At 55.4% G+C, this 19,268-nt stretch overlaps 1 protein-coding gene across 5 annotated transcripts in view; it reads right to left on the bottom strand.

The window, feature by feature from the left end:
* PLA2G6 (phospholipase A2 group VI) overlaps positions 1 to 19,268 on the bottom strand; it is a 60,406-nt gene that overhangs the window by 13,391 nt on the left and 27,747 nt on the right. For 4 of the 5 annotated variants that reach the window (XM_025881810.2, XM_073882774.1, XM_025881807.2 and 1 more), the window contains 9 exons: positions 18,364 to 18,547; positions 16,387 to 16,574; positions 13,865 to 13,961; positions 12,579 to 12,761; positions 8,686 to 8,794; positions 7,021 to 7,182; positions 5,068 to 5,146; positions 2,485 to 2,648; positions 645 to 795 (listed from right to left, as the gene is read on the bottom strand). In XM_025881810.2, coding sequence (XP_025737595.1) covers positions 645 to 795; positions 2,485 to 2,648; positions 5,068 to 5,146; positions 7,021 to 7,182; positions 8,686 to 8,794; positions 12,579 to 12,761; positions 13,865 to 13,961; positions 16,387 to 16,574; positions 18,364 to 18,547 — 1,317 coding nt within the window. The remainder of the gene's footprint in view (positions 1 to 644; positions 796 to 2,484; positions 2,649 to 5,067; positions 5,147 to 7,020; positions 7,183 to 8,685; positions 8,795 to 12,578; positions 12,762 to 13,864; positions 13,962 to 16,386; positions 16,575 to 18,363; positions 18,548 to 19,268) is intronic. The other variant, XM_025881811.2, reaches the window with a different exon arrangement.

Raw genomic sequence — 19,268 nt, 5'->3', positions numbered from 1 at the left:
TCTGTCAGCTCATGAACACTTCTCAGTGCCCTGCTCTGGGGCAGATGCTGGGGCTGCAGAGAAAACAAGGCAGCCATATTCTTGCCTCAGGGAGCTCAAGTCTGGCAGGTGACAGACACAGGCATGAAACGGACAATAAAGTAATTCCGGGCTGGGTAGTCCTACAAAGAAGTAGCTGTGCTGTAGGCTCTTCTGGAACTTCTCAAACATCTGCAGCCCTGCACGGCTGTCATTTTTCAGGTCACTTATCTCCCAACCAGACTGCAAATGGCTCACTGGCCTTTCCACCTGGCGGTGGCCCCCTTCAAACCACCCCCCCCCCACACACACACACATGCACACGCACACACAACGCCTGCAGCACAGCCCCACTCCGCAAAAAGTCCCTGGTGTGTGGCGGCTGAGAAGCGACCCCTTCTGACCCAGGGATGTGCCGTCTGGGTGGGAAAACAGCAGTCCCGGGTGGGGGGTGTCCCGCAAGAGCGTTCTCCAGAAGCCCCAGGCCCACTTGGGAAGGAGCTGCTGAGCGCCCCCTTCCCACTTTCATCAGACCGGGGCAGGGAGCCCTCTGCCCCCTCCCCAGAACGGTGGGAGGGCTGCCCAGCTGGGGCCATAGCCACAGTGCTCCTGCTGAGGAGGCTTACTTGGGTTTCTTGACGTCGGTCATCTTGGTGTGCTCTCCAAACTCGCGCTTCAGGAATTCCTCCAGGGGCCCCGACTCATAGGGCCGTGAGCCCCGGAACACCTCATCCTTCATGCGAAAGTACACACCCCTCATGTAGGCCATGGACTTGCCTAGGAACAAGGTGGGGGAGACACGAGGGCCAGGCCCTGCCAGCTGCAGGGGCAGGGGGTGGCAGCCGGACACTGGCCTGACTCAGGCACTTAACCCAGCCGGGGCTCCTGGGCCTCTCCTCGGCAGCTTCCCACAGAGACAGAACTCCCCTTCAGCAGCCCCGAGGCTCTGCACTTCATTCTGTATTCATAATTTTGTATTCTCCTTAGAGAAGGGCCCTGAAAGTGTAAGAGCCTCTAAATCTAATCTAGACCTACCCCATTTGGCTCAGAATAGAAGGACCAGCCCTGTCCTGTAGGCCTCTGAGGACAGGCAGGGTCAAAGGGGCAGGCTGCACCTCACTCGGGCCAGGGCTGTGCGAGCAGGGTGCAGGGGGGCTGTGGAGCAGAGGGGGTCTGTTCTTACCAGAGGCTGAACTGGGTGACCTCTCAAATCCCTCCCATAGCCCCCAGGAGTCTGAAGAAGAAAGTGACCCTTTCTGGAGGAGGCTAGGACCTCCGCCCCCAGACGTCATGCCCCGCCGGGCAGACACAGATCCAAGATAGCTTTTGTCTCATGGAAGGCAGGAACTAGAGACCAGAGAGGGGATGTGGGGCCCTTGAGGCCAGGGGAGGGAAGTCCCAGAAGACTGCTAATAATCCTCTTCCCAGAGCCCCATGGGATGCTGCTCTCAGCTGCCTCCTGGCCTGGCTGCCTCATGTCCCTGACACCCTGAACTGCTGGGCCATGGCCTCCTCACACGGTCAATACCCAGATTCCTGCAGCTCCCCCATGGGACTGGGGCTCCCTGAGCGGGGGCATGCACCTGCCTCGGCCCCGCCAGCCCATTGCCCGGCACAGGCCTGGCCTGCGGGCAGGAGGGTCCTCTCCCCATGACTTCAGACCTGGGGGTGCGCTGGAGAGCCGGGAACTGCCAGGCACTGGGGCAGGGATGAAAGGTCAGAGAAGCCGAGGCAGAGGACCATTCTTGCCTGGGTGGTAGCAGGCTCTGGGAGGGCCCCCTGCAGGGAGCATCACGCAGCCCAGACAGCTCCACAAAGGGCACACTGCTTGAGTGGGGACAAGAACTTCCTAGAGGCCTGCCTGGTAAGCAAGGCACCTCTGTCACCTCTGCGAAGCTGTGATGCGTGGCTGCCCTGTGGCCTTGGGACGTGCTGGGCTGGGTGTCTAAGGAACTGTCCTAGCCCCAGCAACCCCATGGCTGGGCTCTGTGACTTTGGGGCACTTCTCTACCCCACGGCCTTAATTTCCCTGTGGGTAAACAGCGCATGCTGCCTGGGGCTCTGGCTTTCTGTGACTCCGTGGCTCCTCCTTCCTGAGACCACCCACTGCATCCACCCTCAGAATGGCTTTCCCTATTTCCAGCCCTTCTGAGGCCTGGCGGGGCCTGCCTCACAAGGCTGTGGGGGAGAGTGGTAGAGGCAACTGATGTAAAAATGCTTCGTACACGGAAAGGCTCGTCGTGTCCCCCACGGACGGCAGGGCACCCAGCCCCAGCCCACCCCCCAACCCTTCTCTTCCCAGCCTCGCACCCCAATGCCCTTAGCTGCCCCCACGAAGGGCTTCCAGGCCCTCCCCCCGCCCCAACGACCCTCTCTGCAAAGCTCTTAAAAGAAACTGAGTGCAATTGGAGGGCAGATCCCAACCCCACCCTGCCCTGCCCCCACCACCCAGGGGCCTGCCCTCACTGTGCAGAATGGCCAGGGCCAGGATGCCCCCCGTGCTGGTCCCCGCCACCCAGTCAAAGAGATCCTTGGTGGCGACGCCTGAGGCCTTCTCGATGGCGATGAGGAGCTGGATGATGACGAGGCCCTTCACGCCCCCTCCGTCCAGGCAGAGCAGGTGGTCGTGGCTGTGGTGGGGACAGCAGTGGGAGAGAAGAGGCTCCCGTTACAGCCCAGCACTTTACGTGGGCCTGCGGCCCTGAGCACCTGTGAGCGTGTAAAGGTAAGGCCCAGTGGAGCTTGCGTGCTACTGGGGCTTCTTTTGGTGGGGGGGGGGGGGAGGAGCACAGTCAGTAAAGGAATAAACAGAGAGTATTTCAGGAGGGGAAAAGTGCAATCAGCAGTAAGGGAAGGGGCCAGGTGCCACCTCAGTGGACAGCTGGGTCTGTCTCTCCCACTCGGTTTTGGGGGGTCTGGATCCGCAGGCCCAGGCCTGCCCTGAAGCAGGTGCCTCAGAAAAGTCTCTTTGAATTAGACAAGGCTGGGGGGAAGGGCTGGTATCCTGCAGCCGGCCAGGAAGGGTGGGGGAGAGGGTGAAGACCCTCCTCCCAGGTGGGAGCAGCAGGGGAGGAGGGGGGCAGGGAGGAAGGATCGTCTGTGTGCCAGGAGCTGTGAGGTGCTTTTCCCAGCGTGAATTCGCATAAATGTCCCAAACCCCTTGGAGGCAGACACTCCCTGCTAGGAATGAAGCTTGGAGGTTAGGTGACCACTGAGTCACAAGATTGGGAATTGATGCGGCGGGATGGACCAGGGCCTGCTGACTCCTGAGTCACCTGCTCTGCCACATGCCCTGACACGTCTCACGGCCCGGCCATGCCAGGCTCCCTGCCCTGGGGAAGGCTCTCACAGTCTGTGCTCAGGCCCGGAAGCTACCTTCTGGTCTCCTCATCCTTCCATGTCAGCATAAATGTCACTGCTGAGAGAAGCCTGCTGTGATGCCATCAGCCCCCTCCAGCCCAGCCTGTTCCTCCTCCACCCACTTCCTTGGTGTAGAGCACCTCTAGCTCCCATAAGCAAGTGTCTTGGTTCCCTCGGTCACCGTCTTTCTCCCGCACAGGATGGGATGGAAGCTCCCTGAGGGCAGAGACCGGCTCTGCCCTGTGCAGAGCTGTGTATCCAGTGCACTCAGGAGGTGTCGGTAGACAGCTGGTAAATGGAGGCCTGGGCGGCCCACCTCTCGGGTCCCCTGTCTTCCTGGACAAGCTGCCCAGCCCTGCAGCAAGGCCAGAGGGTGGCAGGGGAGGCTGGGCTGTCACCGGAGGCCCGCAGGGCCCCTGACCAGGGAAGCCGGAGCGGACATGCGAGGGACCCTTCTAAGGATGCGGGACTTACAACGGAGACATCAACCCAGACGGAGCAAGGTGGAGCAATGTGGCTCATAGCCCTGTGTGGGGAGGTCCCCACAGGGGTGCCCTAACTCTCGCCTCAGTCCTGCCTGCAGGGAGGGTACTCCGGCTGGGGTGAATTACCCTGATTCTGCTTGGAGAATCTGCCTCCTCTCCTCTTACTGGCCGGGACAGGTCAGTCCTCCCTCTGATACCTTCCTCACCCCTGCACAGGTGTGTGCGTGTGCACGCGTGTACGCACAGGGGAAGCGCAGTGGCGGGAACCACCAGTATGCGGATGGGGCAGAGGTACCTCCAGGGTGCACATCACGGGGCGGCCTTGGAAACGAGTGGGACCTACTAAATGGGAGCCAACCCTTCAGGCAAGGAGAGGTAGAGCCACCTGTTGCTACCATGTGGCCCTAGGAGCAGGGGCTGTGTCTGCTGACTCAACGGCATTCTGTGCGCCCAGAGAGCCTGCAACAGCAGGAAGGGCATGAGCTCTGAAGACCCAGGCTCGAGCCTCTGCTCTGATGCTCACTGTGTGACCTTGAGCAGGTCACTTCACCTCTCAGGGACTTAGGTCCTGCACGTGCAGAACAAGGCTCTAATCCCTCCCCAGGCAGGCTGTTAGGAGCATGGGACAGTAAGAGCCAGAGACCAAGAAAGCAGCTCTATTATGGAAGGGAGAAGAGAGAGAGCACAGTTGATTCCCGGCACATTTGCGCTGGGAACTTGCCTTGCTTGGCAGACATTCTTTCTGAGCCCCAGAGACTGTCCTCAAGGACCAAGGCTTCTTCTGCTCTTTGTGCCCATCACCCAGGCCTGCCTCCGAGGATGGGCCTGGGTGTACAGCAGGTGCTTGGGAAGCCAGCCCACCCACTAGCTCTGTGGGGGGAAGCAGGCCAAGGGGTAGGGTAGAGCCAGGGGAAGCAGGCTCAGCATCACAGAGGGGCTCTGGGTGATCTTCCCCAAGAAACCAGGACAAGGTCAGGAGGGAAGGGAGAGGCCTGCAGCCCCCTCCGTGTGACCCCTGAGCCCGCATGGTCACTGAAGAAAGAGCAGACCCAGGCTCTCTGAAGAGCCAGTCCCTTCCCTGTGAACTACAGAGGACGCAAACTACCTCACAGGGCCCTGGTGTGGACTAGCTGAAAGCCCCGAGCCTGCGGGAGGGCACCAAGCAGAGCCTTGTACATGCGGCCTCCCTCCTTCCTCCACTTACGTCCGCTTCTCGTCCCTCATGGAGCTCAGGATGAAGGCCGGCTTCCGGGACCGGGAGATGTGCACGATGTCCTGCAGCTCTGCAAGGCACAGGGTAGGGTGGGCCAGGGCCATGCGAGTGCCAGGTTCCCACCATACCACGGGCCCTGAGAACAACTCTGGGGCTGTACCCTCCCCTGACTGACCCTAGCAGAAGCACCTGCCTCCGGCCGCCAGCAACGGCTCTGAGGCCCAGGACACAGCTGAGCAAGAGGGGTGAACTGGGCTAGAATTCAGAGGGGAGCCCACCTCTCTGGGAAGTGCGCCCATCCCACCCGGAGAGCTCCCAGACTCTCCTCGATGCCTTCCTCCCAAAGCCCCAAAGCCCCAAAGCCCCAAAGCCCAAGCACCCTGGCCATGCCCTGTGCTTTTCAGTTCCCACAGCGTTTTCTCATGCATCGGGCAAGTGGAGCTGCTGACATCCATCATCACCAGAATCCTTATTCCCAATTTCCAGATGAAGCTCAAAGAGAGTCAGGGACTGACTCGTCCAAGGTCATTTAGCCAAAAGGGCTGAGTCTGGACATTCCTTGAGGTTTAAGTCCATGAGTGAAGGGAGATAACCAACCACTCTCCAGTGGCTGCTCAGCCTGATCCCAGGTCTGGAAACTTCCTCAGCGGCCTCTCAGATCAGCCGCACCCACCACTCCCTCCACGTTCTGCTCTGTGCCCCAACCTCCCACCCCTGCCACCACCCGATGGACTGGCTGCCCTCCCACCTGGCCTGGCACTGCCATGTCATCCAGCTTCCGACGGGCCCTCCCCACCACTGTGCAGAGTCTAGAAGCAGCAAAGCAGGAATGCAGGCTGCAAGGCAGGGTGCCTCCCTCTCACCAGGGCCTGTGGCCAGAGGGTGGGCGAGATAAGCGGGAGACTGGCCAGGAGAGGCAGTGGACAGAGTGCCAGGGAGAGGGTGGTAAGGCCAGGTGCGTGTGTCTGGCCTGCAGCTGGGAAAAAGAGGGCACTAGGGCTACAGCTAACTCAGGGCTCGGCAGGCTCTGCAGCCCCTCGAGGCCCAGGGCATTACCCATCTGACGCCGCGCCCCAGGCCCACCATCCAGCCTGGCTTGGGTGACGGCCTGCCTGTAAAATTGAGAGATAAAGATGGGGGGGGTGGGCAGGGCCTGGGGGGGAATGGGCAGGGGAGGAGAGGGGCAGAGCCAGAAGGACTAACTGGCTGCGGGCTCCGCCTTCCCTGACTCCAGGCTAGGCTGGGCTATCCTGGCTAGGTGCTAGTGTTTGCTTCCAAGGCAAGGGAGTAAGAAAAAAAAAAAAAAAGCCGGTTTGCCAAGGATTGGTTTCTGACTGCCCTGTTCAGAGGATCCTACTCTCAAACAATCTCAGGCCCACAGAAGGCCCAGAGAACGGACACGATCTCCTTGGGGGCCATCTCCACGGGCACCAAGGACACACAGAGGCAGAGGCAGGTTGCCTGGCCATGTTCAAAGGCCTGTAGGTCACCAAAGGGGCCAGCAGGGGACACACAGGCCCCAGGCCTGGCAGATTCCGCAGCGTGGCAGAAACACTCCTCGTTGCCGCCAGAGGGCCAGGGGCTCTGGACCCCAAGAGCACTCCTCGCTGCCCACCCTGAGCTCCCAGGGCACAAGAGGAGGCCATGGAAGCACACCCCTAATGGGTGCCCTGGGGATGCCCAGACCTGAGACTGTATCCAAGGCATTCTCTCAGGAGACATGAACTGTGGGCCATTAGCCAGGGACCCCTGCCCCCCCACCCAGGCCTCTGGGCTCTATGGGTCACTGGCTGCCTCCAGAGGCTGACAAATCCTGCCCCATCCTTCCTTGTTCCCTTCAACAGCTTCTACCCTGGATCCCATTTTCTTCGGATCAGGACTGCTCTGATCCCAGCACCTGGGGACCAGCTGGAGAGAAGGGGGAGCGGCAGGGGGGAGGCCTACCTAGGTTGTTTAAGCTGATCGGTGGGGGCTGAGATCTTTCCAGGGAGAAGGAGTGATGTGTCGTAGTGGAGCACTGCTCCGAGGGGGCCCCTTGGGTGAGTGGGAGGTGGTAGTCGGCCCCTACGGTTCTCAGCAGGGTTAAAAGCGTCCTCCTGGTGACAACTAGTCATGGTTTAGGGAGGGGGGAAATGGTACAGGATCACAAATGATGTCAACATGCAAGTGAGAGGCCCCTCCTTTCCACACGGCCCCCTCTCTCATCTATCAGGTGGCCTGGGTATGTGGGGGAACCGGACCCCCCAGAGGCCCAACCCTACCCTGACGGGGCGTGCTGACTCTAATCCGTTACAGACAAATAGCTTCCTGGGGCCTGGCAAGGCACGGAGGTCAACCACAGAATATGGAAGAAGGTTGAGGTTGCCCAGTCCGCGTATTTGGGGACCCCTCTTTCCCTTCACTTCCAGTCAAGAAAACAGGACTTCTTGGGGCATCTGGGTGGCTCCGTGGGTGAAGCATCTTCCTTTGGCTCAGGTCATGATCCCAGGGTCCTGGGATGGAGCCCCGTGCTGGGCTCCCTGCTCAGCAGGGAGTCTGCTTCTCCCTCTCCCTCTGCCCCTCCCCCTGGCTCCTACTCCCTCTCTCTCTCTCACATAAATAAAATCTTTAAAAAAACCAAACAAACCCCAAGATTGGGCTTAATTATATCTACTATAAATTATTTTAAAAATCTAATTTAAGGGATGCCTGGGTGGCTCAGTTGGTTAAACGTCTGCCTTCAGCTCCGGTCATGATCCCAGGGTCCTGGGATGGAGCCCCACATCAGGCTCCCTGCTCGGCGGGGAGGCTGCCTCTCCCTCTGCCTGCCGCTCCCCCTGCTTGTGCTCTCTCTCTCAAATACATCTTTAAAAAAAAATAAAATTAAAAAAAAATCTAACTTAAAAAGAAAGAAAACAGGACTCTCGCCTCCACATTCAGCAGTTCTCAAAACCGCTGAATGGAGGGTCCCTTCCAGAGCTCAAAAGGGACCAAGCAGCCTGGGGGCATTTCCCCTCCTCTAGCAGAGATGCCGCAAGAAGTAGCGCACGCATGCGCGCTTGCACACTAATAGCTACACCCCCACAGCAAACTCCCCAGCTCCCCAAAACCCCCTGAAGGGGACCCAGGCTTCTGCTGAGGATGATCTGCTTTTTCCAGTCCTGATGCCAAGGCTCCCCAAGTGAACATGCGGTGCATGCTGCAAGCCTGTGTGCACAGGGCATGCACATATACTTGTGGAGGGCGGTGCATGCATCAACCCACGGTTGTTCCTGCAAGCGGTCCCATCGGTGAATTCCTCAGGAATGAGCAACTGGCTAATGCTACTGCATATCCCACCCACCTCCCTAGGAGTCCAGGCACCCTGAAGAACGGGGGCCGCACAGAAGAGGACACTGGTTTGGCAAGCCCCTTGATGGGTTCGGACCATCTACCAGTGATGGCCCTTGTTCTTGGGCACAGAAAGCTTCCCCTCTCAGGCTCCCAGGTGCTCCTGGAAACCCCATGCAGGGAGCACGGGGGGCGGGTATGGACAGGATGCTGGTGCCTGATGGCTGGGACCACCCTCCTCCCCAGTGCATGCACCTACCCACCCCTGCCCAACTCTAGTCCAGAGTGCAGGGCACTTACGTTTGCTGATCTTGGAAGCTATGAACGCAGGAGTCTCCCCAAAGTCATTTGGGGTGTCCACCTCTGCCCCAAACACAATGAGGGCCTTGATCATCTCCACATTGTCTTTCTGTTGGGGATGGATTAAGGGGAAAATGCAATAGCTCAGGGAAAGGAAGAGAAAAGGGACGCCAGCCTCATTCACTTTGCCCATCAACTTGGTGGGCCTCTCATGGGCATGGGAGAAGATGCTGGACCCCTTCAGAACCCCCACCCACCTAATAACCCAGGCAGAAGCTGGAAGTGACTCACCCCAGTCCCCAGCCCCACCAGCAACTTCTCGAAGGAAGTAATGCATCTATGACCGCTGCCCCAGGAGCCATGGGGACACTGAGGCGTCAGCTGCTGATCACTTTCAGAAACAGCAGCAAGGGTGAGCAGGGAAAGGGAAGGCTGTCCTGCCCATCATGTCTAGGGTGTCTTTCATGAGGGGTAACTGAGCACACGTCCTCCCTGATGGCAGCCTGCAAGTGCAGCTTCCCTGCACGGAGCACTGTGCATTTAACATTTGGAGGCTGGGCAGCAGGGGCGGGGGACATGGTTTCCCAGAACAAACCAATAAACTGGCTGCCTGGAGACCAGAGCTCTGGTCTTATCACCCCCCTCTTCCTGGGGCCTAATTTCCTTGCCTAGAGAATGAAGAGATGCGTCTAGAATGCAGTTTTCCAAACGGCGGTTCATGTACATTAGGATTTATATGGACACAGCTAAGTATGCATGCTTGAATCATGAGCTACGCATTTCTGCTTTGGTTACCTTTCTTTTGCGTCACTGGTTTACCGCTTTCGGTAGTGATCGAACACTTCCTTCGAAATAAATTTAAATAAGTTCAAAAGTAAACCAGTTCAAGAAATGATTAAGTTCATAATTGTAAACGTGGCTCATGAATGTGCCAAAAACCGTGAGGCTGATCCGCAAGTACCTGCGGTATAGAAAATAAGGGACATCGGCAGTTCTCAAAGTACAATCTGTGGCTCCCTGTGAACGTGTGATACCCTCTAGAGGGTTCATGAGGGTCACACCATTTTCATAGGTGCGCCTGGCTGGCTCAGTTGGAAGAGCATGCAGCTCTTGATCTCAGAGTCTTGAGTTTGAGCCCCACATTGGGCAGTAGAGATTACTAAAAAAGATAAATACACTTAAAAAAAAAAAACCCTCCTCTCATAAAAAAATCAAGATGTTTGCTTTTTGTGTTGTATTGACTTTTGCACCAATCGTGTAAAAACAGTGATGGATAAAGCTGCCCGGGCCTCAGCAAAACAGTGGCATCAAACTAATACTCGCTGTGGCTTTCCTCTCTGCTGCTCATTCACAGTAAGGAATCAACTAATTAATTAAAAAGCCAGTTTCCCTCAGGAATGTCCTTCATGAATCAGTATGAATTTTATTAAATTTTGACACTGTTTACTCCGCGTCATAAGATGGAGAGAAATTGGGATGCCTCAGTGGCTCAGTTGGTTAAGTGTCTGCCTTTGGCTCAGGTCATGATCCCAGGATCCTGGGATCGAGCCCCGAGTCGGGCTCCCTGCTCAGTGGGGAGTCTGCTTCTCCCTCTGCCTGCCGCTCCCCCTGCTTGTGCTCGCTCTCTCTTTCTGACAAACAAAATCTTAAAAAAAAAAAAAAGATGGAGAGAAAGCATAGGCATTTCTGTGGCATACTAAAGCACAACCATTATCTTGAGGAAAAGCATGGATGCAGTTGTTTGAGTTGTGGGCAGAACCATGCTTTTTTTCTTGGAATGCCATTTTTACTTGAGATCATGACTGATGAACTACAATGGGTCAACCTTGGGTATTCAGAAGACGTTCTCAAAAATGAATGCAGTGAGCCTGGCACTTCAAGAAAAACACCTGACAATATTTTGTGCCAATGATAAGATTCAAGCTTGCAAACAAAAATGGGAATTCCAGAACACTTTTATATGCCATGACGGGCTGACATCTTCCCCCAAACTTAAAGACTCTTCTGATGAGATCGGTGGGGATATTTACAAATGTGGGGTTTTGATACCATATAATGAAATGGTTCAACATTTCTATGCATGCACAGTGAACCAATATTTTCCAAGGATGACCTGAAATCATGCATGGGTAAAAGATCCATGTGCAGTGCAAGAGATATCAATGCAATAAAGTGTTTAATGCAACAAAGTGTGAAAAGTTCATGGAGATGGTTGCAGGGCCTGCTAGGAATTGACTTGTCAGAAACAACCCCTTGTCCAGTTTAGGTGCAACATTGAAGAATATTCATGATTCTCTGAAAAGGCGCAACTGTTTATCTTTTCCAACAACGTATCTATGTGATGCCAGATTTTCTTCAAACCCTCCAATATATATTCAACAACGTATTGCAACAAAATAAATGTAGCGGAAGACAGGAGAATCAATATGTCTTCCCTGAGGCCAGGCATTAAAAAAGATACACAAAAATGTAAAATGATGCCAATTCTTATTGACTATTTTTTGTTTTGGAAAATAAAGTTGTTTTTCATAAAAATGTTACTTATTGGGGCACCTGGGCGGCTGGGTCAGTTAAGCGTCTGCCTTCAGCTCAGGTCATGATCCCACCAGGGTCCTGGGATTGAGCCCTGCATCGGGCTCCCTGATTTGTGGGGAGTCTGCTTCTCCCTCTCCCTCTGACCCTCGTCCCTGCTCGTTCTCTCTCTCTCTCTCTGTCTCAAATACATAAATAAATAATAATCTTAAAAAAAACAAAAACAAAACTCATTCTCCAAAAAAAAATGTTACTTATTGAGGTTAGACTGTGGTTGGTGAATTGTTATTTTTAAATGAATTAATACTTCGAAAATTTCTTATTTTTAATCTCCAATCTAGTAAATATAGATAAAACCCAAATAAATGAAAAATCTTTGGGATCTTCAATAACTATTTTTTAAAGAGTATAAAGGGACCACATAGACCCAAACTTTTGAGAACGGATGAACTAGATAATTCTAAGAGCTCCTTCCGTGCTGAAAATGGCCATGGTTTTATTTAGTTTCCACCTCCCAGGCAACAGTGTCTCCACCACGGTTCTGGCCTTTAGTATAAAACAGGATGTCTTTGAGTGTGTCCTCAACCTACATCTTTTAGAGTCCCAGATGCCTCTCCAATGCCATCCCTTAGAGATCTGTTGAACATACTTATGTATACATGCTATTGCTATGGAATACGGAACACATACACACACATCGGTGATGAATAACATCCCTTCCCCTGCATTTAATATGTTCATACTCTAGTTGTCTATCCACACTGGAGGGGCTTTAAGGGCAGGAACTATGCTCTAAAATAAACCCAAAACCGTGGCCAACATCTACTGTGAGCCACCAAGATGTATAAGCAGACCCTGCCTTCGAAGAGTTTGGAGTCCCACCCAGGAGGGAGGAACAATATGCAGATGAGTATTTCCCCGAATAATGCAACGGTGGGGGGGGTTGCTGACATCTCAGGGATGCTCCAGCGGTTACCAACGGTCCGTCACTCACTCCTCTCGACAGCTCTGCCTGGTGGGTGCCGACACCCCCGGTTTCCAGATAAGGAAATCAAGGCTGACAGAGGTGACTTGCCCAAGGCCACGGCGGGTCAGGTCAGTTGGGGCTGTACTGCCCCTCTCACTCCATGCCCTTGTCAAATGGGGAGCACAGAGGGAGAGGGACTGCAGCGCAGAGGAAGGAGGTGGTATTTGGGGCTGAGGGGGACATGGAAGGTTCCTGAGGGAGAAGGCAGGGTCTAAGCTGAGGTAAGATTCTCAGGAGCGGGGGGGGGGGGGGGAAAGGGGGCACGGCAGGAGGGGAGTGAGGGGCAGGTGCCCCACCCCCCACGGGCTCTGCCGGATGCGGACGGTGGGCTCACCGACATGGCCAGGTGCAGCGGGGTGTTGCCATGCTCCCCGCGGGCATCAGCGTTGGCCCCGTAGGTCAGCAACACCATGACACAGTCGAAGCGGTTGCGCATCACGGCCACGTGCAGGGCCGTGTACCCTGCGCAGCTGGTGCTGTTCACGTCGCAGCCCCGTTTCAGCAGCATGCGGGCCATCTGCAGGAGACAGGGTCCTCGCCAGAGTGGGTGGGGACACCCGGCTGCCACCACCTCCTCCCTGAGAATCCCTCAGGAATTGAGCTTTTGGAAAGCTCCAGCCACAAGAACTCAGGTGGCAGGCCCCAGTTCTGGGGGTGGCCCTAGACCCTGGCCCAGGCTATCAGCACCCCAGAAGTAGAGGACAAATGGCTGAAGATATACTGACTGATTTAAGGGGCTTCTGGGTTCTTCCCTGGAGTTAACAGGACCCCATGCATCTCTGCAAACTCCCAGAACTGCTCCACTCCCTGCGACCTTCCCTGGGAACCTGCAAAGGTCTGACCCCTCCCTGACCTGGGCAACACACACCCCTATTCCCGGCAGCCCCGGGGAACCTGGCCTTTGGAGCTCACCAGTCCTGTGCCCAAAGCTCAACCCCACTTCATCCCAGTCCTCTGAGCTTGGGTGGGTCACCGCACCCCCTGCACCCAGTTTTCTCTTCTGTGAGAGAAGGGCCTTCTTCACAGAGTGGTGACAATGAACGACAAAACATACATGAAAGGACCTGACTTGGTGTCTAGCCACTGGCAGGGAGAAGGTGCCTGGCAGAGGTTGGCAATCTCCTCCCTTCTGGCCCATCACGTTTAAGAACAGGCCACAGTCTCTGGGGCACCCAGTGCACTGCTGAGCTCTGCTTCCTGGCAGTGAGACACCAGAGGCCTCCATCCTCCCCCGGGGGGCGGGGGGGCAGAGCTTGGCTTAGGGAAGGCCTCCCGGAAAGCCGCCCAGCCAGAGCATCACACCACCTTCTGCTTGACAAGTTACAAAGACTTTTCTCACACATTACCTTGCTGACTTCACACCTCCGAAAGCAGCCTGTAGGACGCCCCATTCATACACAAAGAAACCACAGAGGGGCCTTGTCACTGTGCCAGTGAGCAGCAGAACAACACCCGGATGTCATCTATGGCATCTCCCCCTGCAGGACCACTAAGAGATCAACCCCCACGACGCCATCCCCGGAGTCATCTTAGGAACCGCCTTCCCGCAGGCAGCTGAGGAAGAGGGGGCTCTGGGACTCTGCCCCCTGCCCACCCACCACTCACCCTCAGGCTGCCTACCTCAGCGGTCTTGGCCCAGTGGAGGGGGCTGGCTCCGTAGCGAGGGTCTTTGCTGTGGATCTGGTTGCTGTCCATGCTTATGATCATTTCAGCACACCTAGGGAGAAAGGAGCCATCGGGCAGTATAGAAGGCCGTCGGGGTGGAGGGAGGTGGCCTGGGGCTGGAAAAGGCCATGACTTGGGGCTTCATCTCCTGGTGAAGGAGAGTTTCTGCAAAATTTCTGATGGTTTTGCAACAGAACCAACCAGCATGTATGCTATGGTATGTCAAGGGTATCCGGGGCCCCCATAGGCCTAGCTCAAGCCCCCACCCCCAGGAAGTCTTCCCTGATTCAGCAATGATCACTCTCACTGGTGCTGGCCTTAGAGTCAGGCAGGCCTGGGTAACCAGCTTCCTCCCTGGTGATCTCTGGCAAGTGGCTGAACCCATCTCCAACACGGGCATCGTCCTCACTGGACTGGTGGGGATTAAAGGAGAGGAGGGATCGAGCCCCGCATCGGGCTCCCTGCTCAGTGGGAAGTCTGCTTCTCCCTCTTCCTCTGCTGCTCCCCCTGCTTCTGTGTGCACCCTCCCTCTCTCTCTCTGTCAAATAAATAAATGAAATCTTAAAAAAAGGGGGGGGGAGGGAATTCTGATATACACTACAACACTAATAAACCTTGAAACATTTTGCAAAGTGAAAGTCAAGTCCCAGGCCCAACTCAGGTCAGCTGAGTTGACATAAATAGCAAAGGGGCTCCCAAATTGGAGCTGGGATGGGACCTCTCTGTAACCTTAACGCTTGAGATTTTCTAGAGTATAGCCGTGTTGGTTACCACATGGTGGCAGAGGGATGTCCCCGTTGGGGCCCTGGGAGGATGCGGCCATGTGGGGCTGTGTAGGGCATGCCCACAGTGTGAGGCCACTCGCATCATCTTCCGTGCATGATCCCTTGTGATATGTACCAGCCCCATGGGGGGAGGCCCGGCGGGGGCAGAGGGGAATGTGGCTAGAGGTGTCTAAGGAACGAGCGAGCCAGGCAATACCAGGCCCCTGGACAGGAAAGCTTGGGGTGGCCGGAGCTGAGCCAGAACAGGGCTGCCATGCCACCTCTTGGGGATAAAAAAGCATCAGCCATCACTTGTGCCCATTTGGGTTGCAACCTGCAATCAGGGAACAATGACTACTGGGGATGAGGGTGTTGGTACTGTCTCCAACCATTTGGTCAAGTCTTCCTGAACATTCTAGTCCATCTTGGCTGTGCTGCAGAGGATCACGGAAAGGTAGGCTGGCCCAAGCTCGGACTAGACCTTTGAGGGGATAGCCATGGCAGCGGGGCCGACAAGGTGGGCGCAGACTCCAGAAGACTCCAGAAAAAGGGAAAACCTGCGGGAGGGCAAGGCTTGCCCCCCACGCATGTGCCGCCCTCTGTGCGCTTCCCCTGCCTGTCCAGCACACAGCCTAGAAGGACCCAGTGATTTCTGTGTCTCCTGTCCGGGTCCGTCTCTTTAAGGCCAGCACTTAGCACAGAGCCCAGACAGAGGGACCAACTGACCCCTTCATTCCGTCAGTCAGTCATTCTAGATACCGTTCCCACTGGGCATGTTTTGAGATATTCATCTCTCTCTCTCTCTCTCTTTTTTTAAGATTTATTTATTTTAGCAAGAGAGGGCGTGCACAAGCAGGAGGGGCAGGGAGGAGAGAGAGAGAATCTCAAGCCAACTCCACGCTGCACACAGAGCCCGACACAGGGCTCAATCTCATCACCCTGAGATCATGATCCAAGCTGAAACCAAGAGTTGGATGCCCAACCGACTGCACCACCCAGGCACCCTTTCATCTCTTTAATCACACACCCCCCCCGCCCTATACACACACATACACGCACACACTTCACATGGAGAATTTTCCTGAGACCAGGGTTTCCCAGGTCTGGGGAGAAGGGAAGAAATGCGAGAGTGGTCCAGATCTCCCCAAGGCATGGGCCTGGTACCTGCGTCCCAGCAGCACCACCAGCTTGGAAGGATGGACACATCTAGGCAGAAGGGGCTCTGGGCCACCTCGCCAAGCATTCCTGGGCTTCAAGCCAGGAATCTGCGAAGCCACAGAGCAGCGCTGTAGCCATGAAGGGGTTCAGATCAGGCTGGTGGACCTAGATGGAAGAGGACCCATCCTCTAGCACCCAGCCCTCCTTGGGGCTGCATGTGACTCTGGCACAGGAGGACCACCTGGGGGAGGTGGAAAGGGGGGACCCCGGGGAAGACTTGTTCTTCTCTAGTCTGGTAGAGGGAGGTTCCTGGCCAGAAATTAAGGTGCATTACAGAAAACATTTTAAAATTCTACTCTTTGCACAGCTAACTTTCTGGACTGAGATTCACATCCACTACACATTCATCAAGTACCTTGTTTGGGCCAGGCCAGTCCTTGGCACAAGTATCGGAAACGCATCTAATGAGCCTGTGGAGGCCAGTGCTCACCTGGGCGTGAGAGGAGCTGTGGGAGCCAGAGGCCCAGCCAGCCAGGCAGGGGAGTGAGGTCTTACCCCTTATGGGAGAACTTCATGGCCGTGTGGATGGGGTAGCCAGCGGACCCCATGATGTTGCACCGAGCATTGCAAAGGAGCAGCACGCGGACCATCTCCTGCTTCCCCATCTGGCAGGCCAGGTGCAGCGGAGTCTGTCCCTGGTTATTCACCTGGTTCAGGCCAGCTGATGCGTTCTTCCCTAGGAGCTGACAGCGGGACACCAGGGTGGGCTGGGGCCGGACAAACACAAGCCCCCGCATGACCGTCCCTGACACCCTCCGTGCCAGTCTCCTGCACCCACTTGAAGGGAAGGGAAGTCTGACTCTGTGAGAACACGGTAGGGACATTAAGGGAAGCAACAGAGAAAGGAGGTTTGCAGGAAAACAGGATGCCGACTGTGCCAGGGTTGGCTGGGGGCTGGTCTGGCACAGCTTGGCTCATATGAAAAACTTCCCAACCAAGAAACCTGAATAGAGGTTGTTGGTTCGGATGGGCACTGGGGGTCTGGGTGGGAGCGATTCCTGCTTTTCATTGTGTACTTTCATCGTATTTTCGTCTCTCCTGCTTGAATTTCTTTTTTTCTTTTTTCTTTTTTTAAGATTTTATCTATTTACTTGACAGAGAGAGACACAGCGAGAGAAGGAACACAAGCAGGGGGAGTGGGAGAGGGAGAAGCAGGCTTCCCGCTGAGCAGGGAACCTGATGTGGGGCTCGATCCCAGGACCCTGGGATCATGACCTGAGCCGAAGGCAGATGCTTAATGACTGAGCCACCCAGGCACCCCTCCTGCTTGAATTTCTTTTTGCTAGGTTCACATATTATTTTTTCAATTAAAAAGAAAAACAAACAGGCAGCTCTTTCTGCCCATGGGCCCCGTCCTATGCTTTAATAAAAACACCTTTTGCACTGAAACAAACAAACAAACAAACAAACCAATATTACAAAGAAAGCCAGGAGGTTTCATTTCCTCACTTGTGGCCGAGTGCTGTCTCCCTAGGGTTAACTACAACTCCTGTGCACCCAGGGAACCTCGCTGGGCCTCTCAACAGGCTGGGGACACGGCAAAGAGGCTCGACTCCAGGGCCAGCCCCACTGCTCACAGTTCTGCCCCTCCCTGGGCACGTTTCTTTAACTTCATGGAACCTCAGTTTATTTGGCAACGAGAGGAGGATCATGACCTCTCCCCAGAGAGGCTGTTTTGAGAATTAACTGGAACACACAACACTCAGTACAGGGCCAGACATGAGACCAGCCCACGACAAAGGACAGTTGAGTGTGTGCCTGCTGTCTGCACAGAGGCAGGTCTTGTGGGGCACAGTGCTGGGCACGGAGCTGGCTCTCAGGAAGGATGGAGTTCACCAGAGCACGTGGAAGTCCCTTTCCTCTGCACAATCATACGACATGAACGCATATTTTCAGGAACAATGTCGTTCCTTTCTGATGCCAGGGCAGAGAAGAATATAACATTTAAAAGAATCTTCTAACTCTGCGCAATAAAATCCTATCTGGTATTCTGTCTTTTCCATCCAATACATAAAGTTTAATGACATCACTCCATCTACTTGCCTATGATTTTTATTTTCATTTATCAGCCCAATAATCAAACATTTAACAGGGGGGGTATGTCTGAGGCAAATGTCTAGAGGAGCCGGATGGAGTTTTGAGTTCCTGTAAAAAGCTAAGCTCAAGTCCCACTGAACCATAACGCCTGTCCGGGCAGGGCGCAAAATGAATTCACCTAGCCCAGGGTCAGGCTCAGTAGGTGCTTGGGACAAGCCGAACCGAACCGCTTGGCTGGACTGGGCCTCCAGTTTAGTTTGCTGGGTTGGGGGACCTCCCTAGGGTTGTCAGATCAGAGCCCAGTAGCTGAGGATGTGTCTCCTTGACAAACATGAGGAAGGAAGTGGGGGAGGGGAGGGGACGGCCCTCCAGGAAGGAGCTGGGGACAAGTGGGGACAAGCTCCAGTCATCCCCAACCCGCCCCCCGCTGCTCACCTGCAGCACCTGGGCATTGTCACCCTGGACAGCATAATGAAAGGCTGTCTCCCCATTGTTGTCCGTGACGTCTATCTGGGCATGGCAGTACTGCACCAGCTCCACCAGGATCTCCCCGTCACCCTTGCGGCAGGCCAGGTGCAGGGGGGTGCAGCCCTCCTCATTCTCCCTGTTATTGGCGCAGCTGCAGGGGTGGGGTGGGCACAAGGAGGGAAGGGTGCTGAGAAACTCAGGGGCTGCAGAGGGAAGTGGGCTAGGGGCTCAAGAGCATTCCTGCCATGCTCGGGCTGGCTGGTTCAAACTCAGGGCTGGCTCACAATTTATTTGGGACTGATGTGATTTTAACAGTCGTTTACTTGCACGCCCGTACGAGGGAGGGGTCCTAGGGCCCTGCCAGCCAGAAGTCGGTGGTGGGGTGGCACAGAACGGGGCAGAATGCTGAAATCTCATCAACCTCAGGCAGTTCAGTTAACCTTTCTGGGCTTCAATATCCTTATCTATAAAAGAATAACAATAATGCCCGCCCTAGGAAAGGGACAGGGCCTGGGGGAGGTTAATCCCCACGATGTCCGAGAACAGGCCTGGAAACTATAAAGGGCAGTGAGGAATTCTGAGCCTGGGGCCTGGGGGCTGAGCCATGCTGTGGCCACCTCAGGGCAAGTGGGTGAGCCAGAACACTGCAGCAGGGCCCACACAGTCCCCTCTCGGGGGCACATCTACTGACATAAGCATTGGCTGAAGGACGACATGAGAGAGGGAGCAGCCAGATCTTTGGAAGGAGACACAAGGACCTGAGGCCTCTTCAGCTCTCTCCAGCGAAGCGACCTAGCATAGATCACATCCAAGGTGCTGGGCAACTTTCGGCTACAGAGGGAAACTGAGGCAGGACTGAGTGACTGACTCAG

Source organism: Callorhinus ursinus, unplaced genomic scaffold (genome assembly GCF_003265705.2).
Source record: "Callorhinus ursinus isolate GAN/ISIS: 27379988/994484 unplaced genomic scaffold, GSC_fseal_2.0 scaffold48, whole genome shotgun sequence".
NCBI classification, from domain to species: domain Eukaryota; kingdom Metazoa; phylum Chordata; class Mammalia; order Carnivora; family Otariidae; genus Callorhinus; species Callorhinus ursinus.
This window is presented reverse-complemented; position numbering and strand designations above follow the sequence as displayed.